Source organism: Euleptes europaea, chromosome 13 (assembly GCF_029931775.1).
Source record: "Euleptes europaea isolate rEulEur1 chromosome 13, rEulEur1.hap1, whole genome shotgun sequence".
In the NCBI taxonomy this organism is placed as follows: Eukaryota; Metazoa; Chordata; class Lepidosauria; order Squamata; family Sphaerodactylidae; genus Euleptes; species Euleptes europaea.
In genome coordinates this window covers 4728870-4745910 of record NC_079324.1, presented here as the reverse complement: position 1 = coordinate 4745910, position 17041 = coordinate 4728870, and the positions used below count along the sequence as shown (strand labels likewise).

The window sequence follows — 17041 nt, the reverse complement described above, 5'->3', positions numbered from 1 at the left end:
CAGTCCTTTTCAAGGTTCACAGTGTTATTGGCTTTTGTTTACCAAAAAAAAAGTTTAAATATGGGGAGAGGCATGAGTTTACAAGTTTCTCCTCCTTTTCAGTGAAAGCAGAGGTGAGTCATCTCCTTTTGCCTCCTCCCCAGGTCACTGGCAGCTTAGTGTCCCCTTTTGCATTCCACCCACAAAGCATCACAGTTGCGATGAGGAATTCAGAAGAGCAAACGGCCACGACAGTTTTACAGCGTTTGCTGCAGGAGCAGCTGCGATATGGGAACCCAAATGACAGCCGCAACCTTCTTGCCTTGCACCACCAAGCCACGGGTAATGCACTCCCTTTTGTCAGCAGTGGGAGCCCAGGGGTTCCAAATGAAGGGCTGAGCCCCCAAGACCATCAGATCGGCACCCATGTTGCTCGCCAAGAGCCTCAGGGCCAGGAGATACAAATGGACAGTAGCATCATGGAAAAGCAGCTCTCCACAAGACTCCAGAATAGCGAAGATCTCCCAACGTACGAGGAAGCCAAAGTCCAATCTCAGTATTTCAGGGGCCAGCAGCACGCCAGCGTCGGGGCAGCATTTTATGTGACAGGAGTCTCCAATCAAAAGATGAGGACTGAAGGGCGCCCTACTGTTCAGCGGGTGAGCCCTGGCAAAGTCCACCAGGATGAAGGACTGAAGGACCTTAAGCAAGGACACGTTCGCTCCCTGAGTGAGAGGCTGATGCAGCTGTCGCTAGCCACTAGCGGCGTTAAGGCCCATTCTCCTGTCACAAGTGCACCCCTCTCTCCTCTTTCCTCACAGCAGACAAATGACTTGTACAAGAGCTCTGGGGCCAGTGAGTTCTATAAAGGCTCCATTCCAAGCCCTCCTCAATCAAACATGAAAGGCCTGGAGCACAGGGGTCCCCCTCCAGAGTATCCGTACAAAAACATGTCTACCCCACCTATTAGCTGTAAGCCACAGGACCCTGGGCATTTCTACAGTGACCATCGTATGGCCCAGCAAGGCAGATCTGATGGGCCCATGATGAGGTACCAGCATCCTCCTGAGTATGGATCGTTCAGGTGAGTGGCATGTCTTACCATAAATGTCCCTCTTACTGGTAGGGAAAAGAATGTAGGGAGTATATTGAAATGCTGTACACCCCAGAAGTTATTCCAAAGTTGGTGGCCCAAAGGGGCGATAATTGTGTCTGCTCAGAGTTTAAAAAGTGCTTTTGCTGGCTGGAAAAAAGAAGCAAGAATTATTTCTCTTCCTCAGAACCACTCAGTATCATAGAAATGCAATGATCCTTACCAGAGGAGAGCAAACGGCAGGCAACATATCGCATTTAAAAGCTGCAGAGTTCAAGAGGAGAGACAACAACAGTCCTTCATTTGGGACAGGAAAAGAAAGAGGGTCGGGAGGGGGGAGGCAGAGGGGGAAGATTATAAAACCTCTGGTCTTCAGGAAGAAGAGCACTCTCTATGTTACTGTGAGCCATTTCTTCTATTTCTTTACAGTGGTTATTACAATAGTTCTCTTTGTCTCTGTGTGCAAGTTGCTGGAATGCTACAATTAAACTTCCGATTCTATTTCTGTCACCTTTTACTTTTGCTTCTCTTCTATCTTCAGAGTAGGACTAGCACAGTATATGGATATTGAGTTAAACTTTATGAGACTGAAAACACTGAATTCTTCAGTAGTACATTGTTACTATGCACATTATAGCATACTAATTTTGCCAATTTTTTTGCCATTTAAAGAACATATCTTTGAAGATATGGTGTATATGTCTACATATACACAGGAATTATCATAATCTAATACTGTATATTCTTACACAAAAATGGTCATACTAGACATTTGAGTAAGGCTTTCTATGTACTCCCAATTTTCTAAAAAATGAGAAGGGCGTTGTCTGGGTTGGGGGAACCTGTTGCAAATTTAATGCCCCCCCCCCAAAAAAAATCTCTAGCTGTACATAAGTTATAGTAGAGTATAGGAGTGGAAAGCTGGGCTCTGACTGTTTTCGAAAGTGAAGTTGACAACCTCCAAGGTGGAAAACTAGAGAAGTTTCTGAAATGCTAGAAACAGCAATAATTTAATCTGCATTGAAAGGGCAGGACAATTGTTTGGTCCAAATCCGTGCATCAGGAAAGAAGGCGGGGGCAGCATAAAAGAGGGTGGGAGCCTGCTATTCCATCAGATGGCAGGAAATGTCCTGTAATGCCCAAAGGCTGTCAGGATTGAAACACAGAGAATGTTCTCTGAAATGCAAAGCAGGTTTCTTAGAGTTGCTCAGAGATATGGGATGTGAATTCAACTTTTCTGTGTCTTTCTAACCATTACTGAGACTGTGTATTCTGCTAGGTTGGGTTTGTATATAATATTGAATGTGGTTTCTAATGTATTTTAAGGAAAATATCTTTTTTTCCTGTTGGTGAAACCATGCCCGCTTCTTCTTCTTCCATTGTTCAAGGAGTTTACAAAATTAACAGAGAAGAGAATTTGTGATGAGAAACAAATGCTCGTAAAATCCAGAGGTTACTCTGAGTTCAGTCATTTTATTTCCTTTAGACTGTTGCTTCCATAGAAAGTTGCTTTATTGCATGCACTCCAGTTTTCTGATTTTTCTCTTCAGGTGTCTGGCAGTCATGTTTGTGCAGTGGGGGATGCATTTTGTATGTCTGGTGCACACACATATGTGTAAATGTGCATGCATGAATAAGGGATGCCTGGGCAGTTCTTCTGTTCTGAACCCCACTGCTCAAACTGCCTGTCCACTCACTAGACATGACTAATGGTGTTTGAGTTGCAGTGATTCTTTATGAAGTGCAAACAGATCCCATTGTGAGTTTAAATATTCCAACAAACACTCTTGGTTTTTCTTTAGAAAAAGCCTGTTACAGTCTGTTTTCTGAAAGTCTGCTTCCAAAGCCGGGGCGGGCTGTTACCAAGAGCATTTCTGCATGATGCAGCCAGGTGGGCAGGGCTCCGGCATTGCTCCTTGATGTGGGATCAGGGGCTTTAAAATCACCTTTGTCTCCATTCTCCTCACTAAGTCTTTGAAAGGTACATGCCTGCCTGTTTAAACCAGTCTGAAAACTCTTTAGCCTCCTGTACTTCTTAGGTGCTGCTGCTGTGAACTATTTGTATGTTCTCAAGGAAAATACCTGGATATAATTTCAAGACTATTTTATACTTGTTTTATCCCATAATATTTAGTTATGTAAATTCACTCTATTTGATGGTAAAGGGTAAAGGTAGTCCCCTGTGCAAGCACCGGGTCATTCCTGACCTATGGGGTGACGTCACATCCTGACGTTTTCTAGGCAGACTTTGTTTACGGGATGGTTTGCCAGTGCCTTCCCCAGTCATCTTCCCTTTACCCCCAGCAAGCTGGGTACTCATTTTACTGACCTCGGAAGGATGGAAGGCTGAGTCAACCTTGAGCCTGCTACCTGAAACTGACTCTCATCGGGATCGAACTCAGGTTGTGAGCAGAGCTTGGACTGCAGTACTGCAGCTTACCACTCTGCACCACGGGGCTCTCTATTTGATGGTCTATGACTGCAAATAAATTGATTGATACCTGGATATCCCAGGCTTGCCTAATCTCGTCAGATGTCAGAAGCTAAGCAGGGTCAGCCCTGATCAGTACCTGGATGGGAGACCACCAAGGAATACCACGGTCATGATGCAGAGGCAGGCCCTGGCAAACCACCTCTGAACCTCTCTTGCCTTGAAAACCCCCAAGGGGGACTTCCGGTGGCATCGCTGGGGTGAGTGCCACGTTTGCCCAGGAGCTCCTGGGTGAAATCTAAGTTTGCGTTAACTTTGGGGTGTTTTATACACCCCAACCCGACTCTTGCAAGTGGGTTGGATAGCAGGAATTCCCTGCAGCCCCTTTTTGCAGTTTGACCTCCTAAATACTCCGAGGGAGCTTCCATAAGTCCCCCGGAGTTTTGGATGCCGGTCCTGCCTGGGCACTGAGGGAAAGAAATCACCAAAATGCAATTTCGGCATAAGACTCTACCCTCCACCACCTTATAACCAACATAAGGACTACTTTAAGATAAGAACCTCACCTCTAGATGCCCAAGTGAGTACACAAGAATCCCTCGTTTCTTATTGGCGTTACCGAATAACCGGGGGGTAAATGAAGATATTCCCAGTACCCTTACTCCTCCCTTAATTGAATCGGATAAGTTTGACTTACAAAATCCACCAGGACTGGAGACAGGAGCCTTATCAAGTTGATCAGCTTAAATCAAAACAAAGAGTTAGAAGGACGCTTATGAGACGGACTAAAATCTTTACCAATGAGAAGCAACCTAGAGGGAAGGGAAGGGAGAATTACTCTCTGAGTTTCCGGTGAAAAAGGACTTCCTGCCACGTTTGCATAACAAGGGATTCCTTGGACCGGAAGACCCTCTATACCACCCTCTCTATCATCTGATCCACAACAACAGGAAGTAAGTCGTAGGACCAGATACACGTTGCACTCGAGCAACATAGAAATAATTCCTGAAGGAAACAACCATCAAGAAGAGGCGGTAGAAGGTCCGCAGCGAAATCAACTTCCGGAATACTTCCTGGTTTGATCCGACCTAGAGCGTCCGGTAAAGCTCGCTGGTACTCCAAATCTTTAACAAGCTGTTTTAAAGTGAAACTTGGACCTTTTCAGTTCGGAAAAACTGTTAAGCTGATCATTGAACCATTCTTTATCAACTACAAGCCAGAGGGCCCTGTCTGACAACATGTATTTTACCAGCCTTATTTCAATGTAAATGTCTGGATCTCGCCCCCGTTCTGGTTCATTACATAGCCCTGCCTACACAAAATTGAAAGAAACCGCACAAACCTTAACTATGGAAAAGAAATTACAAGACATGTTAGCCAAACAAACAGAAGCAACAACTAAGCAGTTTGAACAGATGTCAACACAGATGGCACAGCTGACTTCTATTATGACAAATCTTGGACAAGCATCTCAAGCTATTAACCAGAAACTGGATGTGGTTACAGAAGACCTCAAAGAGGTAAAGACCCAAATGAATACTATGAAGACGGATATGCAAACAATGGATTTATCAATCAAGAAAGTGATGGAAGAACACAAGGATACAAAGAAAAAATTAGTAAGCCAAGAAAAACAGATTGAAACAATACAAACTAATCAGACAGCAGCCAAGGACCAGATAGCCATGATGGAGATGAGAGTAAGAGAAACCAACCTTCGTCTGCGCAATTTACCAGATATGATGGGAGATAACAAAGAAACTGTAGTTCCAAATCTGGCTTACTTATTTCAAATAGAAGAACAAGTATTGAACCAAGCCATTAACAGAGTTTATAGAATACCATTACCTGCTAGAATGAAAAGATCTAAACCAAGAGATCTCATGAGTGTTTTTTATGATATAAGGATTAAGGATAGGATCATGAAGATCCATTATGACAACCCGGTTTCTGCAGGAGATATTCCTCTAATACTTTTAAAGGACATACCAAGACATTTACTCTCACAGAGGAACAATTACAAAGAATTTGTGTCTGTTTTGAAAGCTAATGGTATTAAATATCGTTGGATTATGCCACAAGGCTTGGCCTTCACTTACAAAGAAATGAAAATGACAATCTTATCACCAACAGATGTGGGAAAATTTTCGAGGAAATATAAGACAGAACTTTAAAGGATTAACCTTGGAACAAAAGGAAGAAGAAGGAGAAGAGGAATCACAGGGAGCAGAGGGAGGTGCTGAGTTATAGACTGAATATTTTGCTTCAATAATTATTACACCATGGCAAAAGTAATTTCTTGGAATGTGAACGGTTTGAATGAAAAAACTAAACAGGCTAGAATTTTTAAATATTTACAGAAATACAAATACTCCCTAATTTGTTTGCAAGAGACTCATATAGCAACAAAGCATAAAAGATACCTGGATAGACAAGTGCTTGGACAAGCATTTGTCGCATCGGCTAAAACAAAAACAAAGGGAGTAGTTATATATGCTCATTCTAGCCTTAGTCCTGAATTACTGTACAAAGACGATGAAGGGAGAATTGTAATTATCAAAACCAAAATATTGGGGCAAAAGACGATTGTGGTAAGAATATATGCACCCAATGAAGGAAAAGCAAAATTTTATGGACAACTACACGAACTGATTTCCCAATATGCAAATGATCAGATTCTTTTGATGGGCGATTTTAACGGTGTTATCCTCTCAACTTTGGATAAAAAATCAAAAGCAAAAGACGAAAATGAAGGATGTCTGCCTAAAACCTTCTTCACCATGGCTTCGGAATTGGAAATACAAGACATCTGGAGAACAATGAATACAAAAGCTAAAGAATATACTTATTATTCAGCAAGACATGATTCACACTCCAGGATAGATATGATATGGGCTAGTAAATCTATTTTTACACAACTACGTAAAATTCAAATTGTACCAAGAACTTTTTCTGATCACAATCCAATTACATTTGAATGGAACAATAAACAAGCATTTAGATGGCGATTAAATGATAAACTTTTAAAGGACAATAAGATTCAAAAAGAACTACAGGACTTAATTAAAGATTTTTTTGAAATTAATCTTAATGGGGAAACTTCGCTAAATACAGTTTGGGATGCATTCAAAGCTGTTCTAAGAGGATTCATGATACAGAAACACACGGCGTGGAAGAAAACCCAACTACAACTTACCAATAATATACTCTGGGATTTACAAAATCTGGAGCAAAAACTTGTTATGGCTCTATATGAAGAAGAGAAAAATGACATTCAAATGAAGATTTCTGTGTCTAAACACCAACTAAATTTGATAATAATGGAGGAAATGAACAAAAATTTAAAATCTGCTAAACAAAAATACTTTGAACATGCTAATAAACCTGGAAAATTTTTAGCAACCCAACTGAAAGATTCATTTCAAAAGAAGATTATAACGAAAATCCAATCCGCTAAAGGACCAGTTTATACAACTACGGATATACAAAAAGAATTTGTTTCATTCTATACTAAGTTATATCAGAAAGAAAATATCTCAAAAAAGAAAATAGACAAGTTTTTAAATTCAGTACAGATGAATGTCCTTTCAATGACCCAACAAGAATGGATAGATGCTCCAATTACAAAGGAGGAACTACAAGAAGCAATAATGAAACAAAAAACGGATAAGACACCAGGACCAGATGGAATTACTGCACTATTTTATAAAACATTCAGTGACAATTTAGTGAATTTTTTTGTATTACTTTGTAATACAATTTTGGATAAGGGAGCATCCCCAGAGACTTGGTCACATGCATTTATATCGTTGATACCTAAGGAAGGAAGAGATCCAGAAAAAACTTCAAACTATAGACCTATTTCGCTGTTAAATGTGGATTATAAGATCTATGCTTCGGTCTTATCGAATAGGATAAAGCATTTTATTAAGGACCTTATACATGAAGACCAAGCAGGTTTTGTTCCAGGAAGGCAAATTAAAGATAATATAAGAGTTTTATTAGACTCATTGGAATATTATGACCAGAATATTCAACAAACGGCGACCTTTGTATTTCTGGACGCAGAGAAAGCTTTTGATATGGTCTCCTGGGATTTTATGAAAAATATATTGGAAAAATTAAATTTTGGAGACCGCTTCTTGAGAGGTATATCGGCCATATACACATCCCAACAGGCAAAAATTTTGGTGAATGAATCGATGTCTGACAATTGTTCAATCAAGAAAGGAACCAGACAGGGATGTCCCCTGTCTCCATTATTATTTTTGTTGGTGTTGGAATCTCATGTTGTAAGCTAAGGAGTATGGAGGACATTCGCGGATTAAAAATTAAAAAACATGAATTCAAATTGAGAGCATTCGCGGATGACCTTCTGTTAATTTTGGAGAACCCAACACAATCAATGAAGATATTGCTGGAAACTTTGGATGACTTTGGAAGTGTATCGGGGTTTAAAGTTAACCAAGAAAAAACAAAGACAATATTTAAGAATTTACCAGAAACAGAACAGCAGGAATTTATATCATATACAGGTTGGGACAAGGCTAATAAGGTCAAATATTTGGGAATCTGGATCTCTGCGATGAATAAAGAATTGATAACTAATAACTATCTTAAATTATGGGATAAAATAAAAACTGACATGATCATTTGGTCAAATAAAAAGCTGTCACTTTTAGGACGTATATCAACAGTCCAAATGAATATTTTACCAAGGATGCTTTTCTTATTCCAAAATTTGCCTATAATATCACGTTAAATATTTTGATACTTGGAGGAAAGACGTATTAAATTTCATCTGGCAAGGGAAAAAGCCGAGGATTGCTTACAAACACTTGGTGGACTCTAAAGTTAGAGGAGGTTTAGCATTACCTAATTTTCAACTTTATCCTGAAGCGGCCGCTTTAGTATGGCTAAAGGACTGGATGAACTTATCTAACTCGCGTTTGTTAGATCTTGAAGGTTTTAACAATATAAGTGGATGGCATGGCTATTTGTGGTATGGTAAAATCAAGATACAAGCATCATTTCGTAACCATATAATCAGGTCCTCCTTATTTCATATTTGGATGAGATATAAACATATTCTTGAACCAGTAACACCGATGTGGATATCACCTCAAGAAATGTTGACATTGCGCCCACTTAGATTGGACAGATTTATCACCTACCAAGAGTTAATTAACTGGGAAGGGGAAAAAAGCTCACTAAAAGACTTTCAGTTACTTAAAGACGATTTACAATGGCTTCAATATCATCAAATTAAATCAGTATTTACACAAGATATGAAGAACGGATTCTCTAAAGAAAAATCGCCTTTTCACAGGATGTTATTAGATAATAACACTCAACTGATCTCTAAAATGTATAATCTTTTAACAATTTATTGTGAGCAGGAAATAATTAAACCAACAATGATTAACTGGGCTCAAACTGTGGGACATGATACTGCCTTAAATAAATGGGAAAGATTATGGGCGAAAGACCTGAAAGGAATAAATGCGCAGTCAATTCGAGAAAATATATATAAAATGATGTATAGATGGCATTTAACACCTAAGAAGATTGCAAGGATTTATAAAGTGACATCCCCTAAATGTTGGAAATGTAATAAAGAAATTGGTTCTTTTTATCATATGTGGTGGACCTGTGATAAAGCTAAGGAGTTTTGGGATATGATTTATAATGAAGTAAGACTGATAGTACAAAAAAATATACCCAAGACACTAGAAATGATGCTACTAAGCATGATACCTGATGACTTGTTAACACAAAGGACTTTTCTAATTTATGCTACAACAGCAGCAAGATTGCTCTTTGCAGCGAAATGGAAAGGGGCAGAAATCCCAGGGGAAAAAGACTGGATTTTGAAAATGTTTGAACTGGTGGAAATGGCAAAACTTACAGCCATTTTAATTCAAAAAGACAATGCATGATTTATGGGGGAATGGGAGGCTTGGATGAAATATTGTGAATATGAATTAGGACTGGGGGAAATGGAAGACTACCTTTTAATCTGATCTAAACGATACTATTAATATTAAGAACTACAATTAATTATACTAATAGAATATGTTATATGAAATTTAACTGAGATATAAGAAGATCAGACCAATCACGACGGGTTAGAATACTTTATCAAGAAGCGGACGGAGGTGATGGGGAAGTCGAAAATTTTTCCGTTATCTGGTAGTTTATAACGTATATAAGAAATTACAACAACATCTAGTTAGGATTTAGAATTACATGTTACCATTATTGTTGTTTGTTAATATGGGAAATTTGTATTATAAAATCCAATAAAATTTTAATTAAAAAAAAGAAAACCCCCAAGGGTGGCCATAAGTCAGCTGTGGCTTGACAGCACTTTCCACCATCACCAGCTGGGCCACAGGGAGGCCTAATTTGCATAGAGGAGGTCAGCCTGGTTCTGGCTTGTGCCTCTCCAGGCTGTAGGTGGTTTGGTTGCTCCTCATGGAAAAACATGCTCTCTTCACAAAAAATTAATGTCTGGGACAAGGGTTCTTGCCTAGCCTTCTCTCCCCAACCCCCCCATTTCACTTCTCAGAGGCAGCAATAATGAGAGTGGGGGTGGTGGATTTGAACCGAACAGGAGGGTAGAACCAGACAGGAAGGTGGATGTGGGATCTGAATTCAGCGCCCCCCTCCCCCAGCACGCAGTTTGTTTTTATAGCTATTCTTGGCCACACCAGTATCTTTCAGCCTCCATTTCCCTTGTGTAAAATATGAGCATATGAGAGAGAAGTGGTATATAAATATTTAAAATAAATCAAATGGAGACCCTAGCGACTTCTTTTACTACATCTGTTTCAGATGTAATTACTAACCGGCAGACGAAAGGGAAAGAAAACTCAACCCACAGGTTGAGTAACTGCAAAGCTGAGAAAAACAGATAATGAACCAGTGAAGGAGGGTGTGTGTTTAATTAATACCACTAAAACTGGCATTTTTGGTGGCATTTATTAAATGTACATCCTCCCTCACTGGTTCATTATCTGTTTTTCTCAGCCTTTTAGTCACTTAAATGTAATTACTCTCAGTGGGGTGCTAGGAGCTGTACAATGCATAGAAGTCTCTGCCCCAAGAGATTGTCTACACTAGACAAGAACTGAGGAAGGAACTGGCAGGGATTAGCCTGGAGTAGTGGGTGCAGTCAGTCAGTTACTACGGGATGAGAAGCTAAGATGGAGCAAAGTGGGAATGATTTTGATGTGTGTTTGTGTGTGAATAATATAATGAATAATGTACTTTGAATATTAGAGGGTAAAGTGTTATGGCAAGTATAATTGATTGGTAATGTTAGAAGACATCCAGTCCTTGCTTGTGGGTTGCTCACGCCAGCCTAGTGAAGTGTGTTTGAATTCCTATATTGGGTTGAATTAGTGCAGTTTTTTAGATTCCTGGGCTGCCCGCACTTTCAGCCTTGCCCCGAGCTTGTTTCCTTTGTGCTCCCTCCACAGGCTGCTTGCCAGTCCGAAGTAGCAAGCCCTTGGTGTTCATAGTTTGGATAAACTATCACTGCCTCGTATCCAAGTATTGTAGGAAGGGGGGAAGAGGTCTTCAACAGGTAGTAGTGGAGAAGCTGTGTCAGGCTGTCTGTAGACACCCCATATCGCCTTGACTTCAAGGTTGTTTTCTGGTGCAGCTGCCAGCTGCTTTGCTTTGCTTCGCTTCCCAGGGTCTGAGGTCCGTGGGAGCTTGATATTTCCAGACCGCTTCTGTAATCATGATGTGACTGTAATTCTATGTCTGTATTCTCCATATAACCAAGTGCACCCCCATCCCCCTTCGTTCCTGCCTTTTGATTTCTAATCTCTGCATGCCTGTTTCAATAAACCAACTCTTTTGGACCTTTGTCTCTTGGTGTGGCTATTGGATTTAGGATTACAAGTGCTTACATAAAGGCAGGAACCACACTCTTCTTTTACCTACCTGGCTGGAGCCCTGGAGGGTTCGCCCGTGTCTTAACTCCAAGGTCCCTGTGTGGAATCCTGGAGGACTTGGACCACTGGGCCCTGCTGCTGGGAATGTTAGCCTGTCCTGACGACCCCACTCTGCTCCGGGATGTGCTCCTAGAAGCTGTACGGACTGATGCCGAAATTAACCGCCTAGTGGAACTTATTCGGGTTCAGTGGCATTCTCTGGCCAACGCGCAACCTTGGACGTCCGAGGACTTGAATCGGGATGCCTATCACGAACTCTTGATCCTGGACGGGCTGTTGGATGAAGTGCGTGCCGCACAGGAGGACTTGGTAACCTTGACTCGCTTGTTGGCGAGGTTAACTTTACAAGAGGCTCAACAAACTTCGGCGGCGGCCCCAATCCACTCCGACGTGTCCCGAACCATGGCGGGTACACCGGCGGAAAGACCCCTAGTGCCCGACCCTGTTGCATGTCTAACGGAAGCACAACAGGTCGCTATCCAAACAGCGTTATTGTTTGTGGGACTGCCGACCTCAACCACGGTGGCCAACCTAACACAACTGTTAACCCCGACGTTCGGCTGTCCAAGTGCAACCTCTGCTTGGTGGAGAATCAGCCCCTCTCCTCACTCTTCTGGAGCAAGAGGCCCTGCCAATCATCACCACGACCGCCGCCTTGAAGCTCGAAGCTGCCCAGATGCTCGCCGACCAAAAAAAAAGCGGAGGAGCAATTGCGAGCAGCAGATGCAGCGGCGGCAGCCAAGCCTCAGGCCGAAAGGGAGAAGGCTCAGGCTGCCGAGCACGCGCGAGCGGCCGCGGATGTACGTCCCAGAGACTCCGTAGGACTCGGACTCTCCTTAGGGTCTACATTTTCCCCGGTCTTTGCCCCGTCTCACACCACACAACGTGCACGGCGCCTTGCGGAATGTCTACCAGACTCGGACTACGACGAGGAAGACCTGTATGGGGACAGATCTCACTGGGCCACTGATCTTCGAGTTAGCCAAGCTCGGCGCACGGGGGGACCTGGAGATGAGGTACATCTCTTGCGGAGCCAAAACTGGGACTTGAATGACCGTGTGAACCGTCTACAGGACCAAATGGAACGTTTGTTTCGGGAGAACGACCGCTTACAACAAGCACTGGCTGCTCCGGCCCAACCCATACCAGCGCAACCTGGTCCTGGGACCCCAGGTCTGCCAGCTCAGCCAGTTCTGCCAGCTCAGCCAGCTCTACCAGCTCTGCCAGTTCTGCCAGCCCAACCAGTTCTACTCGGCCCCGGGGCTCCGGTTGTACCAGCTCCTGGAGCACCATTACAACCGCCCCCAGGACAACCTCTGCCCATACAATGGAAGCAGCCAAGGCTGAAAACGGCCTACGACGGCTCAATCGAAACTACCGTTTCCTACGTCATGTGGACAGTTACATGAGGGAACAAGGACAGCACTTTCCCACTGAGGACAGCCGGGTTCGTTTCGTTGCCTCTTTATTGACGGGGAAAGCAGCCGACTGGATGGTCCTCCAATTTGACACTCGGTCCCGATCCATCCGCTCCCTTAACAACTTCATGTTCGCTCTGCGAAGGTGGTTCGAGGATCCCTTCATGGGAGAATGAGCCAAAGCAGAACTTTTACAACTCAGGCAAGGCTCCTCTCCGGTTCGGGAATTCGCGGACGAATTCCAAAGACTTGCTAGTAAAATAGTGGACTGGCCTGAAGCTACCCTTATCCACTATTTCCGAGAAGCCTTGCATCCAGACATTTTGAACTGGTCTCACATGAGGGGTGACCCCGATACCCTGGAGGATTGGATTTTGCTGGCAGAGGAAGTGGAGAGCCGCCGACAATTCATTTCCCTGGTCCGGCATCTGACCAAAGAAAAGAGCGGCCAGAAACCTCCCCCCAAGGCTTCTATTCCCAATTCGCCCAAATGGACGGCAGCCACTTTAAGGGGGGTCCGGTCGACCGTCGCACACGGGGAATAGCGATGGGCATTGGTTCTCATTGGGAGCAAATAGACTTTACCATAGCTCCTATCCGCTACGAGGTCATTCTGGGAATCAACTGGCTCAAAGGGCACAGTCCCTCCATAGACTGGAAGGCTGATACTATTACGTTCGCCGACTCTATTTGTAACCAGCATCGACACGAGGTCGCGGTAGTCCTTCCACCTGCCTCGGCCTTAGCCTCCGATGCCCTGCCGTCAGCCCAGTTACCTGATGAATACCGAGATTTTGAGGATGTTTTTGATGTGAAAGAATGCAATGCATTGCCCCCCCACCGCAGAACGGACTGTGCAATTGAGGTGGTGGGAGACTGCAAATTGTCTAAAAGTAAAATCTACCCCATGAGCGTTTTCGAACGTACCGTACTGCGAGACTTTTTGGATAAAAATCTTGCTCGAGGGTTCATTCTTCCATCAACCGCTCCCAACTCGGCCCCCGCTTTCTTTGTACGTAAGAAGACGGGTGACTTGCGCTTGTGCAGTGACTTTCGAAAACTCAACGCAGTCACCCAAACTAGTGCCTACCCCATCCCTCTGATCTCGGATATCTTGGGACAACTTAAGGAGGGGCGCATTTTCACCAAACTGGACTTAGTCGAAGCTTATTACCAAGTCCGGATTCGTGACGGAGACGAACCCTTCACAGCCTTCTCTAGCTGCTTCGGAATGTATGAATTTCTGGTGATGCCTTTTGGATTAAAAGGGGCCCTGGGGGTCTTCATGCAACTCATTAACAAGGTCCTCCATGATTTGTTATATCGGGGCATGGTGGTTTATCTCGATGATATCCTTATTTACTCTAATTCCATGGACGAGCATGTTGCTCTGGTCAGGGAAGTGTTACAGCATCTCAGAGACAATCAACTCTATGCTAAGGTGTCCAAGTGTGAATTCCACCAGAAACAATTAACTTTCTTGGGCTACATTGTTTCACACTAGGGCCTCACCATGGACCCTGCTAAGATACAATCTGTGCTCGATTGGGCTCCTCCCCGTAAGCAAGTGCAGCAGTTTCTCGGCTTTGCCAATTTCTACCGTGGTTTCATACCCAACTTTGCTCAAGTGGCACTGCCACTCACCGACCTCCTAAAAACCAAGGGTAAGGGGGTCTCTGCCACATTGCCCACCACTAAGATTCAATGGACAACTCAGTGTCAAACTGCCTTTGAAAACCTCAAACAGCTATTCACTTCAGAACCTGTGCTGAAGCATCCTGATCCTGACCATATGTTTATAGTACAGTGGATGCGTCTGATGTGGCTATGGGGGGGTGGTCTTTTGCAACAAGGACCTGACGGTCTTCTTCACCCCTGCGCTTATTTTTCAAGGAAATTTGCATACTCCCAACTGAACTGGCCGATTTGGGAGAAAGAAGCTGCAGCCGTCCACCATGCCCTCACTACGTGGAGGCAATTTCTGGAGGGTTCCAGGGTTTCCTTTGAGGTCTGGACAGATCACAAAAATCTGGAAGCCCTTACAGGGGCCCACAAGCTGTCCGCAAAACAGCAGCATTGGGCTGACTTCGTTTTGTGCTCAAGCATGTGCCTGGAAAACAGAACGTACTGGCAGATGCTCTTTCCAGGCTTCCCCAATATCCGGTGAAAATCGACCGTCCAACGGTCTCCTTGTTCACCCCGGCGCAAAGGGATGCTCTACCTGTTTTAGCTGTGCAAACCCGGTCCCAAACTCTGCTCCAGTCCCAGTCCCAACCAGCGGACAGTAGCACCTCTGAAAGGGGGGAATTGACTCCCCCACCGGTCCCACCTGCGCCTCCTGCGCCTAGTGCCCCAAGTCAGCCAGTCCTCCACTCCACCCCACCACCACTGCCAGCGAGCCCTGTCTCACCCCCTCCGCGGTTGGGATGAACCTGCCTGACTCCTTCCTAGACTCCCTTCGTGCCCAATGCCTGGCTGAACGCACTGCTCAGGCACTTCCCCCGTCCCTGCTGGAATGGGGTGGTTGTTGGTACAAGGACTCTAAGTTATATGTGCCCAAAGGACTTCGGAAGGAAGTCCTGCAATTAGCCCACGGAGCCAAAACTGCGGGGCACTTTGGCTTTTTGAAAACTCTCCACTTATTGCGCAGGCAATTCTGGTGGGCGGGCATGCGTGCCGATGTGGACTCTTTCATTCGCAGTTGCCCTATATGCGCCACTGTCAAACGATCCCAGGGAAAGCCCTCCGGACTTTTACGCCCTCTGGAAGTCCCCTCCAAACCCTGGGAAGTAATTGCTATGGACTTTATGACGGATCTCCCTCTCAGCGAGGGTAAGATGGTTCTTTGGGTGATTACTGACTTATTTTCAAAGCAAGTACATCTTGTTCCCTTCGCTGGTATACCCTCCACCCCAAAGTTGGCCCGCCTCTTTGTGTCACATGTCTTTCGTTTACATTCCTTTCCGCGTAAGATAATCAGCGACCGCGGGGGGAGCTATGTCGCCAAGTTTTGGAAAGCTTTTCTCAAGTTAGTGGGGGTGGAACAGGGATTGTCTAGTGCCTTTCACCCCCAGACGGATGGGCAAACCGAACGAGTAAATGCTGTTTTAGAATGCTATCTGCGTTGTTATGTTAATTACCATCAGGATGATTGGGTTGAACGTTTGCCTTTTGCTGAATACGCTTATAACAATGCTGTGCATCAATCTACTGGTTTCAGTCCTTTTTATGCTGTGTATGGTCAGGATTTCAGTCCCGTTGGCCAGGTTGATGTTTCTGAGGAGGAGGGGGGTGCGGATGTGGAGTCTTGGGTCCAAGCTGTCCACACCACTTGGCCCTGGCTGGTCAAGAACTTGGAAAGAGCCAAACGGAAATACAAAACTCAAGCGGATAAGCACTGCTCCCCCAACCCGAACTTTAACATTGGAGACTTGGTTTACCTCTCCACCAAGAATCTACGGTCTACCCGCCCTTGTGGCAAACTCAGTGCCAAGTATGTGGGTCCGTATCCTATTGCTTGAATAATCAATCCAGTGACTGGAACTGACCCTCCCTAAGACTTTGAGGTGCGTCCACCCTGTATTCCATGTCAGCCTCCTGAAGCCTCATGTTGCCGCCCCAAACTGGCATCCCGACCCGCCTCCTGAGCAGCCGGTGATGGTGGGGGGGAGGAGCACTTTGAAGTTGCCAAAATTTTGGATTCCCGCTTACATCACGGTGTCCTCCAATACCTCGTTCGCTGGAAGCACTTCCCCCCTGCCTACGACGAGTGGGTGCGCTCCTGCGATGTGTCCGCCCTTCGTCTGGTGCGCGCATTCCATCATGCCTACCCCGATAAGCCAGCCCCTCGACGTGGGAGGGGGCCTTGAGGGGAGCAGAATGTCAGGCTGTCTGTAGACACCCCATATCGCCTTGACTTCAAGGTTGTTTTCTGGTGCAGCTGCCAGCTGCTTTGCTTCGCTTCCCAGGGTCTGAGGTCCGTGGGAGCTTGATATTTCCAGACTGCTTCTGTAATCATGATGCGACTGTAATTCTATGTCTGTATTCTCCATATAACCAAGTGCACCCCCATCCCCCTTCGTTCCTGCCTTTTGATTTCTAAGCTCTGCATGCCTGTTTCAATAAACCCAACTCTTTTGGACCTTTGTCTCTT

The 17041-nt window shown here is 44.4% G+C and overlaps 1 protein-coding gene across 1 annotated transcript in view; it reads left to right on the top strand.

The window, feature by feature from the left end:
• The window catches only part of AMOT (angiomotin), an 87275-nt gene that overhangs the window by 18234 nt on the left and 52000 nt on the right, over positions 1-17041 (top strand). The window contains exon 2 of the mRNA XM_056859557.1: positions 144-1063. Within this exon, the coding sequence (XP_056715535.1) occupies positions 201-1063 (863 nt within the window). The 5' untranslated portion in view covers positions 144-200. The remainder of the gene's footprint in view (positions 1-143; positions 1064-17041) is intronic.